This window comes from Enhydra lutris, unplaced genomic scaffold (assembly GCF_002288905.1).
Source record: "Enhydra lutris kenyoni isolate GAN:26980312 unplaced genomic scaffold, ASM228890v2 scaffoldscaffold68, whole genome shotgun sequence".
Classification (NCBI taxonomy): Eukaryota; Metazoa; Chordata; class Mammalia; order Carnivora; family Mustelidae; genus Enhydra; species Enhydra lutris.
In genome coordinates this window covers 10,056,412-10,075,061 of record NW_019154152.1, presented here as the reverse complement: position 1 = coordinate 10,075,061, position 18,650 = coordinate 10,056,412, and the positions used below count along the sequence as shown (strand labels likewise).

Here is an 18,650-nt window from a genome sequence, read left to right as displayed (position 1 = left end):
ATCACTGTATACATGCCATTTTAATTCAACAGTTTGGGTGAACCACCCTCGGAGAGTACATTTACAAGAGAAAACCAATGAAGACAAACTCCACAGAAGTTATTGGAAAGGACTATAAATGCTAAGGCAAGATGAAGCTAGACAGCTTTACAGGAAACGTTAAAGCCAGGAGAGATGGTGTTATGACTGGGTATTACATGAACAACAGTGTGGAATTGCTTAAGTGGTTAGGTTCTTTAAGGATTAAAAATTTCAAATGCTTATACTCTATGGGGAAAACCCAAAAACTCCACCCAAAACTGCTAGAACTCATGCAGGAATTCAGTAAAGTGGCTGGATATAAAATCAATGCACAGAAATCAGTTGCGTTTCTATACACCAATGAGATAGAAGAAGGAGAAATTAAGGGGTAGATCCCATTTACAATTGTACCCCAAACCAAAAATACTTAGTAATAAATCTAACCAAGGAGGGAAAGGATCTGTACTCAGAAAACTGTAGAATAGTCATGAAAGAAATTGAGGGAGACACAAAGAATTGGGAAAACGTTCCATGCTCATGGATTGGAAGAACAAATCTTGTTCAAATGCCTACACTACCTAGAGAAATCTACACATTCAATGCAACCCCTAAAAAATACCATCAACTTCTCTGTAAGACTGGAATGTTGAAAAAACAAACAAACAAACAAACAATGCTGGTGGCATCACAATTCCAGACTTCAAGCTCTATTACAAAGCTGTAATCATCAAGACAGTAAGGTACTGACACAAAAAACAGACACATAGATCAACTTAACAGAATAGAGAACCTAGAAGTGGACTCTTAACTCTATGGCCAACTAATCTTCAACAAAGCAGGAAAGACTATCCAATGGGAAAAAGACAGTCCCTTCAACAAATGTTGTTGGGGAAATTGGACAGCCACATGCAGAAGAATGAAACTAGACCATTTCCTTACACCACACACAAAAGTAGACTCAAAATGGATGAAAGACCTCAGTTTGAGACAGGAATCCATCAAAATCCTTGAGGAGAACACAGGCAGCAACCTCTTTGACCTCAGCTGCAGCAACTTCTTGCTAGACATGTCTCCAAAGGCAGGGGGAACAAAAGTAAAAATGAACAATTGGGACTCCATCAAAATAAAAAGCTTTTGCACAGCAAAGAAAATAGTCAACAAAACCAAGAGACAACCTACAGAATGAGAGAAGATATTTGCAAATGACAAATCAATTAAAGGGCTAGTATCTAAAATCTATAAAGAACTTATCAAACTCAACACCCAAAGAATAAATAATTCAATCAAGAAATGGGCAGAAGACATGAACAGACATTTCTGCAAAGAAGACATCCAAATGGCCAACAGACACATGAAAATGTGCTCAACATCACTCAGAGAAATACAAATAAAAACCACAATGAGATACCACCTCATACCAGTCAGAATGGCTAAAATTAGCAAGTCAGGGGCGCCTGGGTGGCTCAGTGGGTTAAGCCGCTGCCTTCGGCTCAGGTCATGATCCCAGGGTCCTGGGATCGAGCCCCACATCGGGCTCTCTGCTCCGCAGGGAGCCTGCTTCCTCCTCTCTCTCTCTGCCTGCCTCTCTGCCTACTTGTGATCTCTGTCTGTCAAATAAATAAATAAAATCTTTAAAAAAAAATAAAAATAAAAATAAAATAAAATAAAATAAAATTAGCAAGTCAGAAACGACAGATGTTGATGAGTATGTGGAGAAAGGGGAACCTTCCTACATTGTTGGTAGGAAGGCAAGCTGGTGCAGTCACTCTGGAAAACAGAATGGACATTCCTCAAAAAGTTGAAAGTAGAGCTACCCTATGACCCAGCAATGGCAGTACTGGGTATTTATCCTGAAGATACAAATGTAGTGATCCGAAGGGGCACCTGTACCCCAATGTTTATAGCAGCAGTTTCCACAATAGCCAAACTATTGAAAGAGTCAAGATGTCCATTGACAGATGAATGGATAAAGAAGATGTGGTATATATTTACAATTGAATATTATGCAGTCATCAAAAAATGAAATCTTGCCATTTGCAATGATTTGGATGGAACTGGAGGGTATTATGCTAAGCAAAATAAGTCAAGCAGGGAAAGACCGTTATATGACACTGATATGTGGAATTTAAGGAACAAGGCAGAGGATCATCAGGGAAGAGAGGAAAAAATGAAATAAGACAAAACCAGAGAGGGAGACAAACCATAAGAAACTTTTAATCTTAGGAAAGAAACTGAGAGTTGCTGGAGGGGTGGAGGATGGGGTAACTGGCTGATGGACATTGGGGAGGTATGTGTTGTAATGAACACTGGGTATTATATAAGGCTGCTGAATCACAATCTGTACCCCTGAAACAAATAGTATATTATATGTTAATTAATTGAATTTAAATTTAAAAAAATTCTAGAGAATGTAAAATAATCTAAAGTTACAGAAAGAAAATCCTGGGCTACCCAAGGGAAAGTTTTGAGCAAGGTTCAGAGAGGGAGGGTTTATAAAAGGACACAAAGAAATCTTTATTTTCATTATCATGACTATGGTGGTAGTTTCACAGGGTATGTACATATGTTAAAGGTTGTTAAGTTATACACTTTAAACGTGTAATTTATTTTATGTCAACTACACCTCAAGAAAGGTGTTTCAAAAGAAAAAAAAAAAAAAGAAAGAGTAGTGGTTGCCAGGGTCTAGAGATAGAGGGGAAAGGGTAGTGATTGTTAAACTTCTTATCCAGAATGATAGAAGCATTTTGTAATTAGTCAGTGGTGCTGCACAACTTTGTAAATCTATTAAAACTATAAAAAGTGAGTTGTGTATTTTTAAGGGTTAGGGTTAATTTTATGGTGTATATATTATGTCTCAATAAAAAATATTGTCAATTTAAAAAAAAATTCAAATGCAGCCAAGAGCATGGTGGCCCTAGATAAAACAGTTGAAGTCCAGCAATGAAAGCTGAGAACCTTCTACAGTGTCTTCAGGATGAAGGGACAAATAAGTGGTAGAGGCACAATGCATATCATTTCTGAAAACTCATCAGTGAAGGCAAGGAGAGAAATAGGCCATCACTAAGAAAACCATAGGTGGATGGAGGATTTTTACAAGATTGGACAGACTTAGAGAAATGTAAAGTTAGAGAAGATAGTGAGAGATTGAAAATATAGAACACTAGTGATTAATTGATACAGAAACTAGTAGGTGATTGAATATAGATAGTATTTGATGAATATGATGGTAATTAGCTATCAAAAAATGAGGATCATCATTCCACTGACCCTTGAGGGTAACTGGCAAATGGGTAGATTGGTGGAAGCTTAAGTGAGAAAATTATAATACAGTACGTACTTAGTGTTCCTTTTTTCCTTTTTTAAAAATTGTGGTAAAATACACCTAATATAAAGTTTACCATCATAAGCACTTTTATGTGTATAGTTCAGTGGTATTAAACACATTCATAATGTTGAGCAACCATCACCCCCCTACATCTTCATAATTCTTTTCATCTTGAAAAACTGAAACTGTACACCATTAAACATTCACTCCTCATTCCCCAGTTATCTCTTTATAGAGTTCTGACTACTCCTAATATGTCACATAAGTGGAATCACGCAGTATTTGTCCTTTTGTGACTAGCTTACTTCACTTAGTGTAATATCCCCAAAAGTCATCCATGTCATATCATATGTCATAATTTCCTTCTTTTCTTTCTTCCTCCCTCTCGCCCTTTCTTCCTTCCCTTTTCTCTCCCTTTCTCCTGATTGTCCGCCCCCCCCTTTTCATTCCTTCCTTCCATCCTTCTTCCTTCCTTTCTTCCTCCCTCCCTCCCAACCTTCTTCCCTCCTTCCTTTCTTTCTTTCTTCCTTCCTCCCTCTCTCCCCCCTCCCTCCTTCTCTCTCTTTCTTTCTCTCTTTCTCTTTCCTTTCTTCTTCCCTTCCTTTCCTCCCTTCCCTTCCTCCCTTTCCTCCCTTCCCTTCTTCCCTTCCTTCCTTTCTCCCTTCCTTTCTTCCTTCCTTCCTTCCTTCCTCTTCCTTCCTTTCTTTCTTTCTTTCTTTCTCTCTCTCTCTCTCTCTCTCTCTCTCTCTTTCTTTCTTTCTTTCTTTCTTTCTTTTTCTTTCTCTTCCTTATGAATTAAGAGTGGGAAATTTACTGCTGTCCAAGGAGTATGAAGTGATGGATGCTGGTTTGAGAACATGTTAGAAGTTCTCAGTAAACATTATAAGGAATAAAAGAGGCAGCCAAATATACACAGAAATGTTATAAATGTTATAAAGTCATTCAATTAAAAAGTTAAAAATAATCTTGAAAGCAAAACATTTAAATTGTTAAATTGTTAAAATCAATTCTAGGAAGACTTAAATAATAGCAATATTAGTTATTGTAGTATTAATGTTTTTAATCAAGCTTTTAAAAAATACTAGGTATGTTTATTACCTGAGAGCAAATACCTGTAATTACCATATATATCATAATTCCCTTTAGGGTGGTTTTCTATAGTTCCTTTTTAAACTCCAGTTCTCAGGTTTTCGTTAAATCTGAGAAAAACGATTATAATATTTTCTATAATCTAGTCAGGGTCAGATATCTGTGTGTTATGTGGATCCCTGAAGACAAGGTGAATCCTAGTGTTACCATATTTTCTGGAAGTTCATATGAATATTTGTGAACAGGTAACAGTCAAAGCATAAAGTCAACACAATGAACACCTTTCTCTACCTTCTTACCAGCTCTATGTGGAAAGAGGAGCCTTCCTTGTCTTTACCACTGGAGAGAGAATAAGTTACAGTTCTGGAGCCATGGACTTTATAGCAAAGTGAAATTGAGCTGTGGGGCCATTGTTAAAATGTGCATCTCCCTGGGGCCATATTCAGAGGAAAACTGAAATCTCTCTTTTTCCATCTGTAAATACAGGACAATGCTATATAATCACAGAAGGATTTTAGCTTTAACCCAAATGACTAGTGATCCATAGGCATTAAATGCAAAGCAAAAAACCTTAATTATCCATATAAATGGAAAGTTTAGACATGTTCTGGGCATTGTAGAATAGAGAGATCCATGTTATGGGCTATGTTTTATCAGTACACTGGCAAGATAGTAACCAATATTCACTGATATAATAATTATAGTGACAATGAAGAGAGAAATTATGCACTCCAGCTTCCAAGCCCCTAGTCCTACATTATCACACTGACACATGGGGAGGATGATATATCCATTCCTCAGTCCATCTCTGTCCAGCCACTCACTAGCTTTTCCCCAAGAAATGGGTCAGCTCCTTATTTGTTAATTGGGCCCCATTTAGCTGATGGCCAGGTCACTGTGGGTGAATGATGAGTGCTTGTGTACATGTGTTCTTGCTCTCATAATTGCTATTTTCTTATAGTAATAAGTTCAGGGACCTAAGATTCTTGGGGAATTTTGGCCATTGTTGTCAATGTGGATGGTTGCATAATAGAGGAAGGTTGCTTTTCAGACCTAGCAATTCTAGATTTATGGCAAAAAAGAAGACCAGATTTGAAAATTATGTTTCTCCTTTATAGAGAAGTCTCACATTGGTGAAGAGAGTCTTGTGTTTACCTAGATATCAATAAAACAAATAATTTGTTACCCATTTGGCTATTTTTCTTAAATTACTATTTTTTCTATTTTTCCTATGGTTCCTGGTTGAGACTCTTTGGTTTTTTAAGATTTTATTTATTTATTTGACAGAGAGAGAGCACAAGCAGGGTGAGTGGCAGGCAGAGGGACAGGGAGAAGCAGATTCCCCACTGAGCAAGAAGCCCGAGGTAGGGCTCAATCCCAGGACCATGGATCATGACCTGAGCTGAAGGCAGATGCTTAATGAACTGAGCAGCCCAGGTGCTCCCTGGATGAGACTCCTAATGCCAGAAAATGTAAGAGGTTCAATTTAAGTGTTATAACTCTACCTGGAATCACTATCAAGTGTCTGGCTGATTCTTCAACAACAAAAAATGAGCTATGAGCAAATCATTACACCAAATTTTATAAGTCGGTATAAAATAATTTAAAGTTTACCACTGTTGCCTTCAAAGAGCCTATAATATAACTAGGTTTCCATCCAAATCTTTCTGTGATGGTTAGATTATAAAATAATAAATAGTCCCTGATTATCCCTGCCTCCTTGAACCCTTGTGTAATCCTTTGCTCTTGGATATGGGTAGGGCCTGTGACATGCTTTTAACCAATGGTATAATGGCAGAGGTGATAGGATATTACTTTGATTCCTATATTACCTAAGATTGGCTCTAATGAAATGTCAGCATGTTGCTTTGCCATATGGCAAAGAACTGAGGGCCATCTGTAGCCAATAGCCAACTAGGAACTAAGTGTGGTCTCCTCCAGCTGATAGCCAGCAGGAAACTGGGTCCCTTAATCTAACAAGCCCCAAGGAACTAATTGAATCCTACTGACAGCCTGGTGATCTTAAATGTATCCCTTTCCCAGTTGAGCCTCATGTGAGACCTTGGCCCTGACCGTACATTGATTACCGTCTTGCAAACTCAGCTAAGCTGTACCCAGACTCCTGCCTTACTGAAACTGCGAGATAAGATTTTGAGTTCTTTGAAGATGGGACATTTGTGGTAATTTGTTATGCAGCAATAGATGATTTCTGTATAAGGTCTAAAGAATCTGTTTCAATGCTTTTCACTGCTCTGCTGTCTTGGGTTTCCTTATGAGCACTAAAGCACTAGCATACAGGGTGACATTTACTTATGCCCTGAGTGGTATGTCATGACTCTTCATGGAGGTTTTAGGTTATTGAGGAAAAAGATTAAGCTTTTTACAGTTTATGCATTATATAAAGTACCCAGAACACATCTGGATACATCTTAGAAAGCAAATAATGTCTTGTGAATTGGAAATAAGTCTAACATAAAGAGAATAACATACATTCAGCAGACTGAGCATGTGAGTGTACTGCTCAATGATTTATCACATAGAATTACAGCCCAGGCAATGATATGAAATAGAGGCCAGCACGTTTTTTTCTTTTCTTTTTTCTTTCTTTCCTTTTCTTTCTTTTTTTTTTAAGTTAAATTTTATTTTACTTTTTCAGTGTTCCAAGAGTCATTGTTTATGCACCACACACAGTGGTCCATGACATACATGCCCTCCTTAATACCCACCGCCAGGCTCACCCAATCCCCCATTAATTTGCATCTTCTTTGGGAGTAATCAGGCAGAAGCTCTGATACATTTCATCTTGTTGAGATAGCTCCTTTTAGGAAACACCTTTCTAAACTTTGTTTCTGTAATAGCAAGCTTAATTTTCTGTAAGAAATACTTGCAAACAATACAAATGACACCATTAGAATGGTGGGCAAAGCAAAGAGATAGGTGCTACTTGTAACTTACTCCCACAACAGAAAGTTCCTTGTTTCTGTGGTTGTTGACCAAAGCCTGACCTTCCCAAGTCTTTTGTTTATTTTCTGTCCAGTGGTGTTCTTTTGTTCTCATGACTCATTTCCATATGGCTGTCCATAGATCAGCAGCAGTTACTGAAGTAAGCATTCTTTTGCCATCACCATAGAATCCCTTTGAGTACTTGTCAGATGACTATGCTTGCTTTGAGGTTTTCTGTTGTGTCCTATGCCTGGTAGCATGCGTCCTTCGGTTTTCTCTTCTGTAATAGTGTCTTGGCATTCCAGATCTGTCGCGTTTCCATCTAAATGTGAGCATAACTTCCACAGGAAAACCTCCTAGGAGTTGATTGAGATTGAATAGGATCTGTTGACCATTTTTGGAAGAAGCTATCTATTTAAAACATAGATCCTTGTAATTCCTGAAAGTGATAAATCCCTGTATTTGTATATCTGCTGTAATTTTTCCAACTGGGTTTAATGATTTTCCTAATGATACTTCTCACAAAGTTTTTTGATGTATTCCAAGTTGTATGACTTTTGATGTTATTTTATTATATGATATCATGTGAGAACTTCATTTTCTAATAAATGGTTAATACATAGAAATACAATTGATGTGGTGCCTGGGTGGCTCATTCAGCTCAGCACCTGCCTTTGGCTCGGGTCATGATCCCAGGGTCCTGGGAAGGAGCCCAAACTGGGCTCCCTGCTCAGGGGGGAGTCTGCTTCTCCTTCTGTATTTCCCCTCATGTTCACACCTGTGTGTTCTCTCTCTCTCTCTCTAATAAATAAACGTAATCATTTGAAAAAAGAAATACAGCTGGTATTTTAATATTGTTCTTATATTCAGTTATGTTGCTTACTATGACTAATCACTAATAATCACGTATGGACATCAATTATTTTATCTATTGCTATGCCTGTTTGTTCTGTCTGATTATGTAAATGCACAATCATGTCATCTGTAAATAATTCGTTTTGTTTTGATTCCTTCACAATGCTATAGTCCTTTACTTTTCTTGCCTTCTTGTACTAACTAAGGACTCTGATGCTAGGTTAAGTAAAATAGCAATGGTGGGCATCATCAACCTGTACCCAAACTCAGAGAGAATATTTTCATCATTTTAACATTAATCATGGTTTTTTGCTGAGGAAGTTTCTGTCCAGTTTACCCACTTAACATGAATATCTATTGGAATTCATCACTTTTATTCATATTTACTACAGATTCACATAGTTGTTTCTTTCTATTCTATTAATGGGTGAAATACATTAAATGATTGTTCTATATTCTTGGTGGATTATTTTAAATAACATTTTATTTGTTAATTTGGCCCCTATGTTAATGAGAGATTTGATTTCATTTTTTCTTGTTTTGCAGTCCTTTTTTAAGGTTTTGGGCCTCACAAAATAGTTAGGAAATGTTCTTTCTTCTCTCACTCTAGAGCCATCATTTAAATCTCTGCTTAGTGTTCATCTGTTCTCTGTGTGTGCATATCTCTGTGTTCAGATTTCCAGGTTTTATAATCCTTTACTAGTCATTTTGGATTAGGGCTCACCAGAATGACCTCATTTAAAGTGGACTACCTCTGTAAAAATGGTATCTGCAAATAAAATCACATTCTGAGGTATTCCAACATATTGTTTTCAGGGGCATGGGGTTCGCAATTCAACTGATAACATGGAATGGTTTTGAAATGGAAGGCACCAGTAGGGGCACCGAGCAATGAAAGTGAAGCCATTCTGGGTATATGGTGTGAAAGCAATGCGAGAAGAAGCAGAGCACTGAGATATCCAGGGACAGAATGACACAAATGTGAGAGGCATGTGTGCCAACTACTTTGGGCAGGGCTTCTCCCCAGGGCAGCTACAGCATGGCCTACAGTATCATAACACATGGTGTAGTAATGACTAATCTATCCAATCCAACCACAGAGGCCGTAAGAGCCCATAGGTATGGTCTGGTGTCAGCATTTGCCAGTTTTAGTAGAGCCACATGCTCACAGTAGGTCTTAGGGGATGATGTGGCTGAGGCAGAAGGGCAACCAAGAGATCATGAAGAAATGGGGGTTCACACAAGGCACACTTTGTGGTATCATAGTTTTTCCCAGCTTAGCTGTCAATGATTAGAACAAAATGAACATGGTGGGGTGGAAAGCAGATTGGCACGTCTAATAGGTAAATGCACATGGCTGCCTCTGACTGACAGAGGGAAAATATGGCTAGCAGGAAAATATGGCTATGTAGACCAGCATAGTAGAGGCAGTTATAGTAGTTCATTTTATGGGCTTGCAACCAATAAAATAGAAAACCTCTTAGGTGAGGTGGAAATAAGAGGACCTCTACCATGGAGGCTAGCAATACATGATATGCAGGCCACATCAAAGAAGGGAGTTGTTTTTCACAATAGCAACAGCATAGCTGATAGAGATCAGGAAAGAGATCCAGAACTGAGAATCCTCCTGCCTTGGAAAGTCGCAGGAAGTAGGTGGGAGCCAGACTAGTGGTGGCTCCTGAAGGTAACTGCTGTTGGGGAAGGGACCTACCCTCTGAAGGGACTAAGCAAGTCGCTTTTTGAGAAGTCTGGGAACTGTCAGAGCCAAGTGATCAGAAATTGTCTTAATAAGAACCCATATATCATATGTGATAAATATACCTATTCCTCTGAAACTAAGTTAAAAAACATTGAGTTATAGCCAGTTTCTCCTGATGGTAGAGTTTATAAATCACAGGCCCAGATTTATAGAATGAAGAATAAACATCGCAAACATTAAGATTCCAAATGGAAGGGAGTCACAATAAATGCTGTGTTGATCCTCATCCTTTTCTGCTCAGAAAAGTCAATTGCATCTAAAGAAAGAAATTATTTTTTCATAATCCTTATGGGCATATCTGAAACTCTGACCTTTATACAGATTTAATTAACATAACTTTGAAAAATAAAGAGAATGTGTAAAAGGAAGGAGTTTGTGAGGTTATGATTTATACTGAGTAATAAGTATGTATTTGGTTTTTGACCCCTTTTCTGACACAGAGCTCCTAAAACTGTTGGAATTTCCTAGATGATAAGAGCAATTAGATATCTTTTGTGATGTTAATGAGATGACCTTAGGCTCCCACCCAAGGACAGAGGCTAGTTGTCAGAAGAACCAACCTTGGATTAGAGAATTGGAACTTTTAGTTTCACCCAGACCTCCAGGAAGCAAGTGGGGTGAGTGGCAGGAGGTTGAACCTGTTGCCAGGGGCCAATGACTTAAGCAATCAATCATGGGTATGTAATGGAGCCTCCATAAAAATCCCAGGAGGACAAGGTTCCCAGAGATTCTGCGTTGGTGAACAACATATGGAGACAGGGGAGCATAGCATAATGGAGAGGGCATAGAAGTTCCATGCCCTTTCCCAATCCCTTGCCCTAGGTATTTCTTCCACCTGGCTGTTCCTGAATTATATCCTTATAATAAACTGATAATGTAATAAGTAAAAGGTTTCTCTGAGTTCTGTGTGTTGCCCTAGTAAATTAATCAAGCCCAAGGAGTGGGTCATGGGAACCTCTGATTTATAACCAGTTGCTTAGGAGCAGGGCACAAGAACCTGGTCTTGTGACAGGTGTCTGAAGTGGGGTGGGATGTCTACTCTTATAGGATTGAACCCTTAAATTGTAGAATCTAATGCTAGCTCATGAACTGAACTGTAGGATATACCAGCTTTCATCCTAAGAATTGCTCTTTGGTGTTGAGTGTCCCCATACACATGGGAATTTTGTCTCAGAATACCCATTTGGAGGGAGAGAGACAAAGAAGGAGGGAGACCTAGTTCATCAGAGTCTTGCCCATCCTTCTCCATGAGTTGCTTGGTAGACTGGGGAGGCCTCTGCCCAACCCATCACAAGGACATTGCAGGGCTGGTGGGAGTCAGGGTGTTGGAGGAGTGGGGGAGGCTTAGTTTTATTTCAAGAAAAGAATTCAAGGGCTGACCACACACAGTGGTTGTTTGGTGTTTAAGTGAAGAGTTTATGAAAGAGAGAGCACACTCTGGAGCTGTGAGAGTGGGAATTTCAAGGGACAGGTATGCAACTCAGGGTTTTGGTTTCTGTCTTATTGACAGTTGTTGACTACGGGATGGAATATTTATTTCTTGGGGAGGAGGTTAGTGCCTTTTCTCCCTTAGTTTGTCAGGGTCTCTGGCCTTCTTTTCTTGGGCCTGCCTGGTTTGATCTGACTTGTTGTGGAGTGCTGCCATGGCAGGCCTCTCACTTTTCCCATAGTGGCCATGATTTGTCCTTTGCTGGCCTCTGGGTATCCTTTTAAAGCTTAACTAACTACTCTAGAACTGACTCCAGACACCATAGATTGTCTCTGAGTAATGTTTAAAACCCCGGAGAAGCTGACCTGTTTTTGTTCAGTTCTGCCTGGCCTCTCCTAGTCAGCAGGTCACCTTTGGTGTATGCTCCCCAAGAGAAGAGAGGCCCTGTGATGACTGCCCGTCTCACAAGTGGGAAATCCAATTCCTCACTCAAAATACTCCCTTGATAATTTTGGGAAATGAGTACAGACATGCTGGAGTTACTTACAGATGTGATGTCCCAGACCCACAGCCCACTGGTGCCACTGCCCACAGGCTGTAATGAAGGCAATCATCTGTTTTCAGTGATTCAGAATACTAAGGATACTTCTAATCATGACTGAGCTGCTCAGCTTAAGGAACCAGTTTTCCTTTTGGAGCTGGGATTTTAGGTATCCAGTGCACTTCTTTTGCTCATTTGTTTCTAACTAGGTTCTCTGATTGCCAGTCTGTCTCATTCTCTGTGCTATTCCCATCCTCTTAGAGAATATTTGGAACAACATAGTTGCCCAATAGATATTTCTTGAATAGAAATTTAAAATGTCCGAATATTTTATATTTGTTAATAAAAAGAAGTGAATGAGGGATGAGTTTCTTTTTTGTTTGTTTGTTTGTTTTCTTATATATCAAATTTATCTTCTTTGACAAACAACATCCTCCAGAGTTCAAATGGGAATAATGAAATGAGGCTTTAGGATAGAAAAATCTGGTATCCCATTTGGGAGGAATGAGGCTGAAATGGACCTGCTTATGCCATCTTTTGGTCAGCAGTGGAATTTTTGTGATGGTACCAGGCTCACTGTAAACATTTAATCTTTCATTTCTGTAAGTAGTTTTTTGTAGGGATCCTGGTAGGGGTATATAATTGTGAGCACCTGTGCTATAATTTTATGGAAGTTATATTCCAAATAGAGAAACAGATGATAAAGTAAGTAAATTAAATAATTACACATTGTGTTTAAAGAGGGAGGAAATAAAATATTTGTGTATGAAAGAAAATTACAGGGAGCAAGAACTGGTTGAGCTACATAAGTTAAGAAAGACCTCGCTGATAAGAAGGGTATTAGTTGAGATGTAAAGGATGTTGAGAGGAACATAGAATGTTCTAGAAAATAACAACAATCTATCTAGACAGATAAGAAGTGGATATGTTTGGAAGAATGCTAGAAGCACTGAAGCAAAGAAAAAAGGTAACATTTAGTATGGTAATAATACCTCAATGGGTATGTTGAGAAAATAGAATATACTACTCAGCAATAATAGGAAATGACCTACTTATCTTTTTTCAAGATTTATTTATTTGTCAGAGAGAGAGAGAGAGCAGTGAGCACAAGCAGGGAGAGCAGTAGACAGAGGGAGAGGGAGAAGGGAGCCCGGTGTGGGGCTTGGTCCCAGGACCCTGGGATCATGACCCGATCCGAAGACAACTGCCTTACCAACTGAGACACCCAGAGGTCCTGAGGAAATGACCTGCTTATCTTACATGCAACAGTAGGGCTCAATCTGAAAAACTATACTGAGTGAAAGACACCAGACTCAATGTATTACTTATTCCTTCATTTATAAATGTGCTAGTGAGACAAAAATCAATCTATAGTGAAAGATGTCAGAGCAGGGTTTGCCTGGTTGGGATGGAGAGGGAGATGATTGACTCCAGGGAGACAAGAGAACCTTTTATGAAGTGAAGGCAATGTCCTATGTCTTAATCAGGCTGGTAGCTACAGAGGCACGCATGTGTCAGAATTCTTCAGAGTGTGTGTGAAAATACTTACATTTTTAAAAAAATATTTTATTTATTTATTTGACAGACAGAGATCACAAGTGGGCAGAGAGGAAGGCAGAGAGAGAGGGGAGGAAGCAGGCTCCCCGCTGAGCAGAAAGCCTGAAGCTGGGCTGGATTCCAGGGCCCTTGGATCATGACCTGAGCCAAAGGCAGAGGCTTTAACCCACTGAGCCACCCAGGCACCCCGAAAATATTTACATTTTATTGTCACAAATTAAACAGCAACAAAGCTGATTTTAAAAAAGAAAAAGAGGGACTCACAATCATTAACTGATTTGCTGATAACAGATCACTGCCCCTTTAAGTCTCTAATATTTGGGAATCCTGAAAATGCTCCTTCAGAATACCCATTCATTTCTGGGGAAACTTTTAGGCTCCTTTAGCTGTTTCTGCTGGGAGACGCAAACATGTTCCCAATTCCTCTTCAAGCACCATCTGCTGATGTTGGTTTTAGTAACATTAGAGCCCGATTTCTAGAACCTTCTTCACTATTAGCATTGAGAGGAGAGTGATGAAGGAGAATGTATACACAAATGCAATAATTGTGATGGATGATTTTACCATGTTTGTGGTGATGCTATCATGTGTATCGGCATATGCCCAAACTCATCAAAATGAATATGTTAAATATATGCACGTTTTTGTATAAGCTCACCAAAATAAAGTTGGAAAAGTCAGAAAAAAATGTGGTTTTCTAAAACAGCTTAATATTTTACTTTTTTTAATTAATTTTTAATATTTTTATTAACATATAATGTATTATTAGGCCGAGGAGCACAGGTCTGTGAATCGCCAGGAACATTTTACTTTGAAAAGGAAATTAAATATTAACAGATACTCAAACTTCTAATGACTTTCTCACTACCTTTAACCACACAATATAGCTATGTTCAGAAGAGAATCTCCTTTTCCATTTGTTTTCCAAAACTTCTTCACTCTGCAATCCATTGTCATCAGGGAATAGGCAATTTCTGGAAGGAGAGAACAACAGTCAGCATACCAAATGCTCCCTGTTACCAGTCTCAAACCGTGATTCTGGCAGCAATTTTCATGGAGATGTTCAAGCTTTTCTGGAACTTGCTGTATTCTGGAGTCTTTCATCTTCTCAGATTTCCTATTCCATTCCCCTAGGCTTTGGCACTGAATTAACCTTTTCTGTACACTTCTGTTCTTGTCTGAGTTATTTTTTTCTCATATTAAAATGACATGCTCAATCAAGGGTAATTTTTACAAATATGTGAAAGTGCAAATAGAAAACTAAAATACCATAAATCTCACTACTCTCTGTTGCTATTGTTAGCGTTTCGATGTATTCTGAATCTTTTTTTATGCATATGCATTTCTGTTTAGAATTGACTTCAGCCCCATGGGCAAATGCAATTTTTCCTTTTTCTTTAATATTATATCTTGATCATTTTCCACATCTTTACACAGTCTTTGCAAATACATTACTTAAATGATACGTGATATTTAATCATTCTTCATATAGATCAATATATGTATTTTCTTGTTTTTGTTTTTATAAATAGTGAATCTATTCCCATAAATTATATTTTTATAAGGACTTTCAAAGATGGGAAAAATACATGTACTGTATGACTGTTTTGGTGAAAAGTTCTATCTGCTTTTAACAAAGCATAGGAACTTAGACTTCTCCTGTGGTGGTCTGTGGAAGATAGCATTCTGTACAAATCTTCACTGATTTGAATGGTGGACATATTTTTTTCTGTTTTATTGTGATGATGAAGATTAATCAACTTGGTATTTGTGATCAATCACATCTCTCAGAGGGCTCATGTTCTGGGCATTTTGAAAATTGTTCCTTTTGTTCTAGAGGGTTGTTAACCTCTGGGCCTTTTGTTCACAGAGATGACTTTTTTTTATTATTACATTCAGTAAGCCAGCATATAGTTCATTGTAAGTTTTTGTTGTAATGTTCAACGTTTCATTAGTCACATATAAAGCCCAGTGTTCATCCCAGCAGGTACCAACCTTAATACTCATCACCTGGTTACTCCATTCTCCCACCTACCTCCCCTTTAATCCCTCAGTTAATTTCCTGGAGTCCAGAGTCTTTCATGGTTTGTCTGCCTCTGATTTCTTCCCATTCAGTTTTCCCTCTCTTGCCCTGTGGTCCTCCACTCTATTCCTTATGTTCCACATATGAATGAAACCATATGATAATTGTGTTTCTTTGCTTGATTTATTTCATGTAGCACAATCCCCTCCAGTTCCATCCATGTCAGTGCAAATGGTTGCTGTTAATCCTTTTTGATGACTGAGGAATATTATATTTTATATATGTACCAAATCTTTATCCATTTGTCTCACAGAGAAGACTTTTTGCTAATATGCGATGATCCCAGATCAGTGGGGCAGTGGAGTTGGTTGTGATGACGTGACTCTTGGCTCAGGGATCTTTCCCACAACATCCTTGAATAACCCTGTCCCTGATCTGCTTGGTTCTTACCCAATAGATGATGGGGTTGAGCATGGGAGGTACCAGGAGATAGAGATTAGCGAACATGACATGTACCACTCGGGGCACATGATGTCCAAAGCGGTGGGTGAGGAAGGTAAAGAGGGCTGGGATATAAAGAGCCAAGATGACACAGATATGGGAAGCACACGTGCCAAAAGCCTTGAGCCGGGCCTCCTCAGAGAGCAACCTCAGAACAGTTCTCAAAATCATCACATAGGATATACTGATGACAATTATGTCAAAGACAGCCACAGAGAAGGCCACAAAGAGCCCATATGCACGATTGACTCTAGTATCTGCACACACCAGCTTTAGCACAGCCATGTGCTCACAGTATGACTGGGGAATGACATGGTTGGTGCAGAAGGGCATCCTGGACACCATGAAGCAGAAGGGACTCACCCACAGCAACCCTCTCATCATCACAGCTGCCCCCAGTTTACCCACCACAGCTGGGGTCAGGACAGTAGAGTGGTGGAGGGGGAAGCAGATAGCCACATAACGGTCCAAGGCCATAGCCATGAGCAACCCAGACTCCACAGAAGAAAAGGCATGGATGAAGAACACCTGGATGAGGCAGGCATGGTATTCAATCTCATGAGCATGAAACCAGAGTATAGCCAGCATTTTAGGTTGGGTGGAAGAGGACAGGGCCAGGTCAGTGACAGCCAGCATGGCTAGGAAGAGGTACATGGGCTCGTGGAGAGTGTGGTCAGTTTGGACTATATGAAGGACAATGATATTGCCAACTACAGCCACAAGATACATGGCACAGAGAGGAAAGGCAATCCAAAATTGGTAATTCTCAAGTCCTGGGATCCCGAGTAGGATGAAGGACACGGGATGCAAAGAGCTGTTCCCTGAGGCCAGCATCACAGGATGGTTAATTTGTTCTCCATTGTGAAGGTAATCTACTCTCTGTAGGTGATAAGAATGAAGAATTAATTATTAACATTTTAAATATTTTGAAAGTTTCAACTGAATCATAGGGCAGTAGGGCTAACTGGTAAACTGGAAGAATTTCAACTGTTTTAATAAAAAATTTTTGCAACATAAAGTGATACTCCTCTTTATTCCTCATTCATGTTTATGTCATTCAAAACGGTATCAAAACATACTAACTGCAATTGTGATTTTTGTCAAAGAATCAAATTTTCCTTGAAAGTAGAGTCTGCTAAGAGAAACTGTCCTGACAAATAATGTCAGTAGTAGTCCTTCTTGCCCTTGTAGTCTTCAGAATTAACTGACTTGTTTAGCTTTTCCCATATGTTCTTTTCAAGCTTTTGTTTAAGCCACTTGGGCAAATTTTCAGGGTAGGAAGACAGATTGGAAAACATTTTGGCTTAAAGGCTGATAGTGATGTTGAGTTAGATTTGACCCTAGGAGTTACCTGGAGAATGTGGGCTGGAGGATAGTTGACTGCTGATTGTATACCTGTAATTAATTCTATTATCTATGGAGTATGTCCTCCTACATTAGGGGCCAGCAAACTCATTTCTGTAAAAGGTCAGATTATACATATTTTAGGTTTTATGTGCTGTACAGTCTGTGTTGCAGCTAGTCAGTTTAGCCCCTGTAGCCCGAGAGCAGCCAGTCAGTACAGGAATGGGTGAGTGTGATTCCATCCCAATACAATTTTATTGGTAAAAACAGTCTGCAAACTGGATTTTGTCTGCAGGCTATGGTTTTCTAAATCCTGTCCTGATGATAGATTTTCATGAGGTGAGCCCTGTATAGTGCACCATCCTAACACCTCTGTGCTTAACACAAAATAGGGGTTTAATAAATATTTGCTAGATCAAATAACAAATAAATTGTTCAGTGGCAATGGACTTTTCAACCAATTAGCTATATCTTAAAGTCCTTGGAGAAAACTTTCATTTTTTAAATTTATTTTAAAGATTTTATTTATTTATTTGAGTGAAATTGTGTGTGAGAGAGAGAGAGAACAAGAAGAGGGAGCTGCAGTGGGAGAGGAAGAAGCAGGCTCCATGCTGAGCATGGAGCCCAATGTAGGGCTCCATCACAGGACCCAGAAATCATGACCTGAGCCAAAGGCAGCAGCATAAGTGACCAAGCCACTCAGGTGTCCCTGGAGGAACCCTTTAAACACTACTTTGGCTCCATGGCCACAAGACAGTTTTACACAGTTCTCATACTAGGGTCTGCTGTGCTGGACAGTGAAAGACCTGAATGTCCTCCTCTGCCTCTACTTGCTTTTACATGGAGATCTTGTTTGATCCCTCTGGTGACTAACATCTACCCAGGATTGATGACACAAATGCTTACCTGGTTCTTGCTAGGCACCATTTCACTATTTCATCTCAGTTGATGGAGCCTTTGAGTCTCTGCCTGAACAGAAACACACAGACAAGAAGAGTATCTTTTCAAATCTCCCATAACAAATCAGCTGTTGGGACTAACAAATGTTTTATTGCACCAGACCTAATGGTTCCTATAAAGGGTTTCCTTGAGATCCCAAAGAAATCTAACCTCTTGCTAATTTTCCCTAGCTTTATAACATTATGAGAGAAATGGGGCTCGGACTTTATAAATTTTGCTCTGCATTGTAAAATTAACTATGCTACCTCTTCATAATAGGTGTAGGTTTGCTCAAAACAAATACTCCTATCCAGGAGAAAATTT

General features: G+C 39.1%; 1 protein-coding gene across 1 annotated transcript; it reads right to left on the bottom strand.

Moving 5' to 3' along the window:
* Positions 1-15,932: 15,932 nt before the first annotated feature.
* Positions 15,933-16,886, bottom strand: LOC111159586 (olfactory receptor 52R1-like). The gene has a single exon (XM_022522122.1). It carries the CDS (start codon positions 16,875-16,877, stop codon positions 15,933-15,935), a length of 945 nt encoding a protein of 314 aa, XP_022377830.1. The 5' UTR covers positions 16,878-16,886.
* Positions 16,887-18,650: the final 1,764 nt, after the last annotated feature.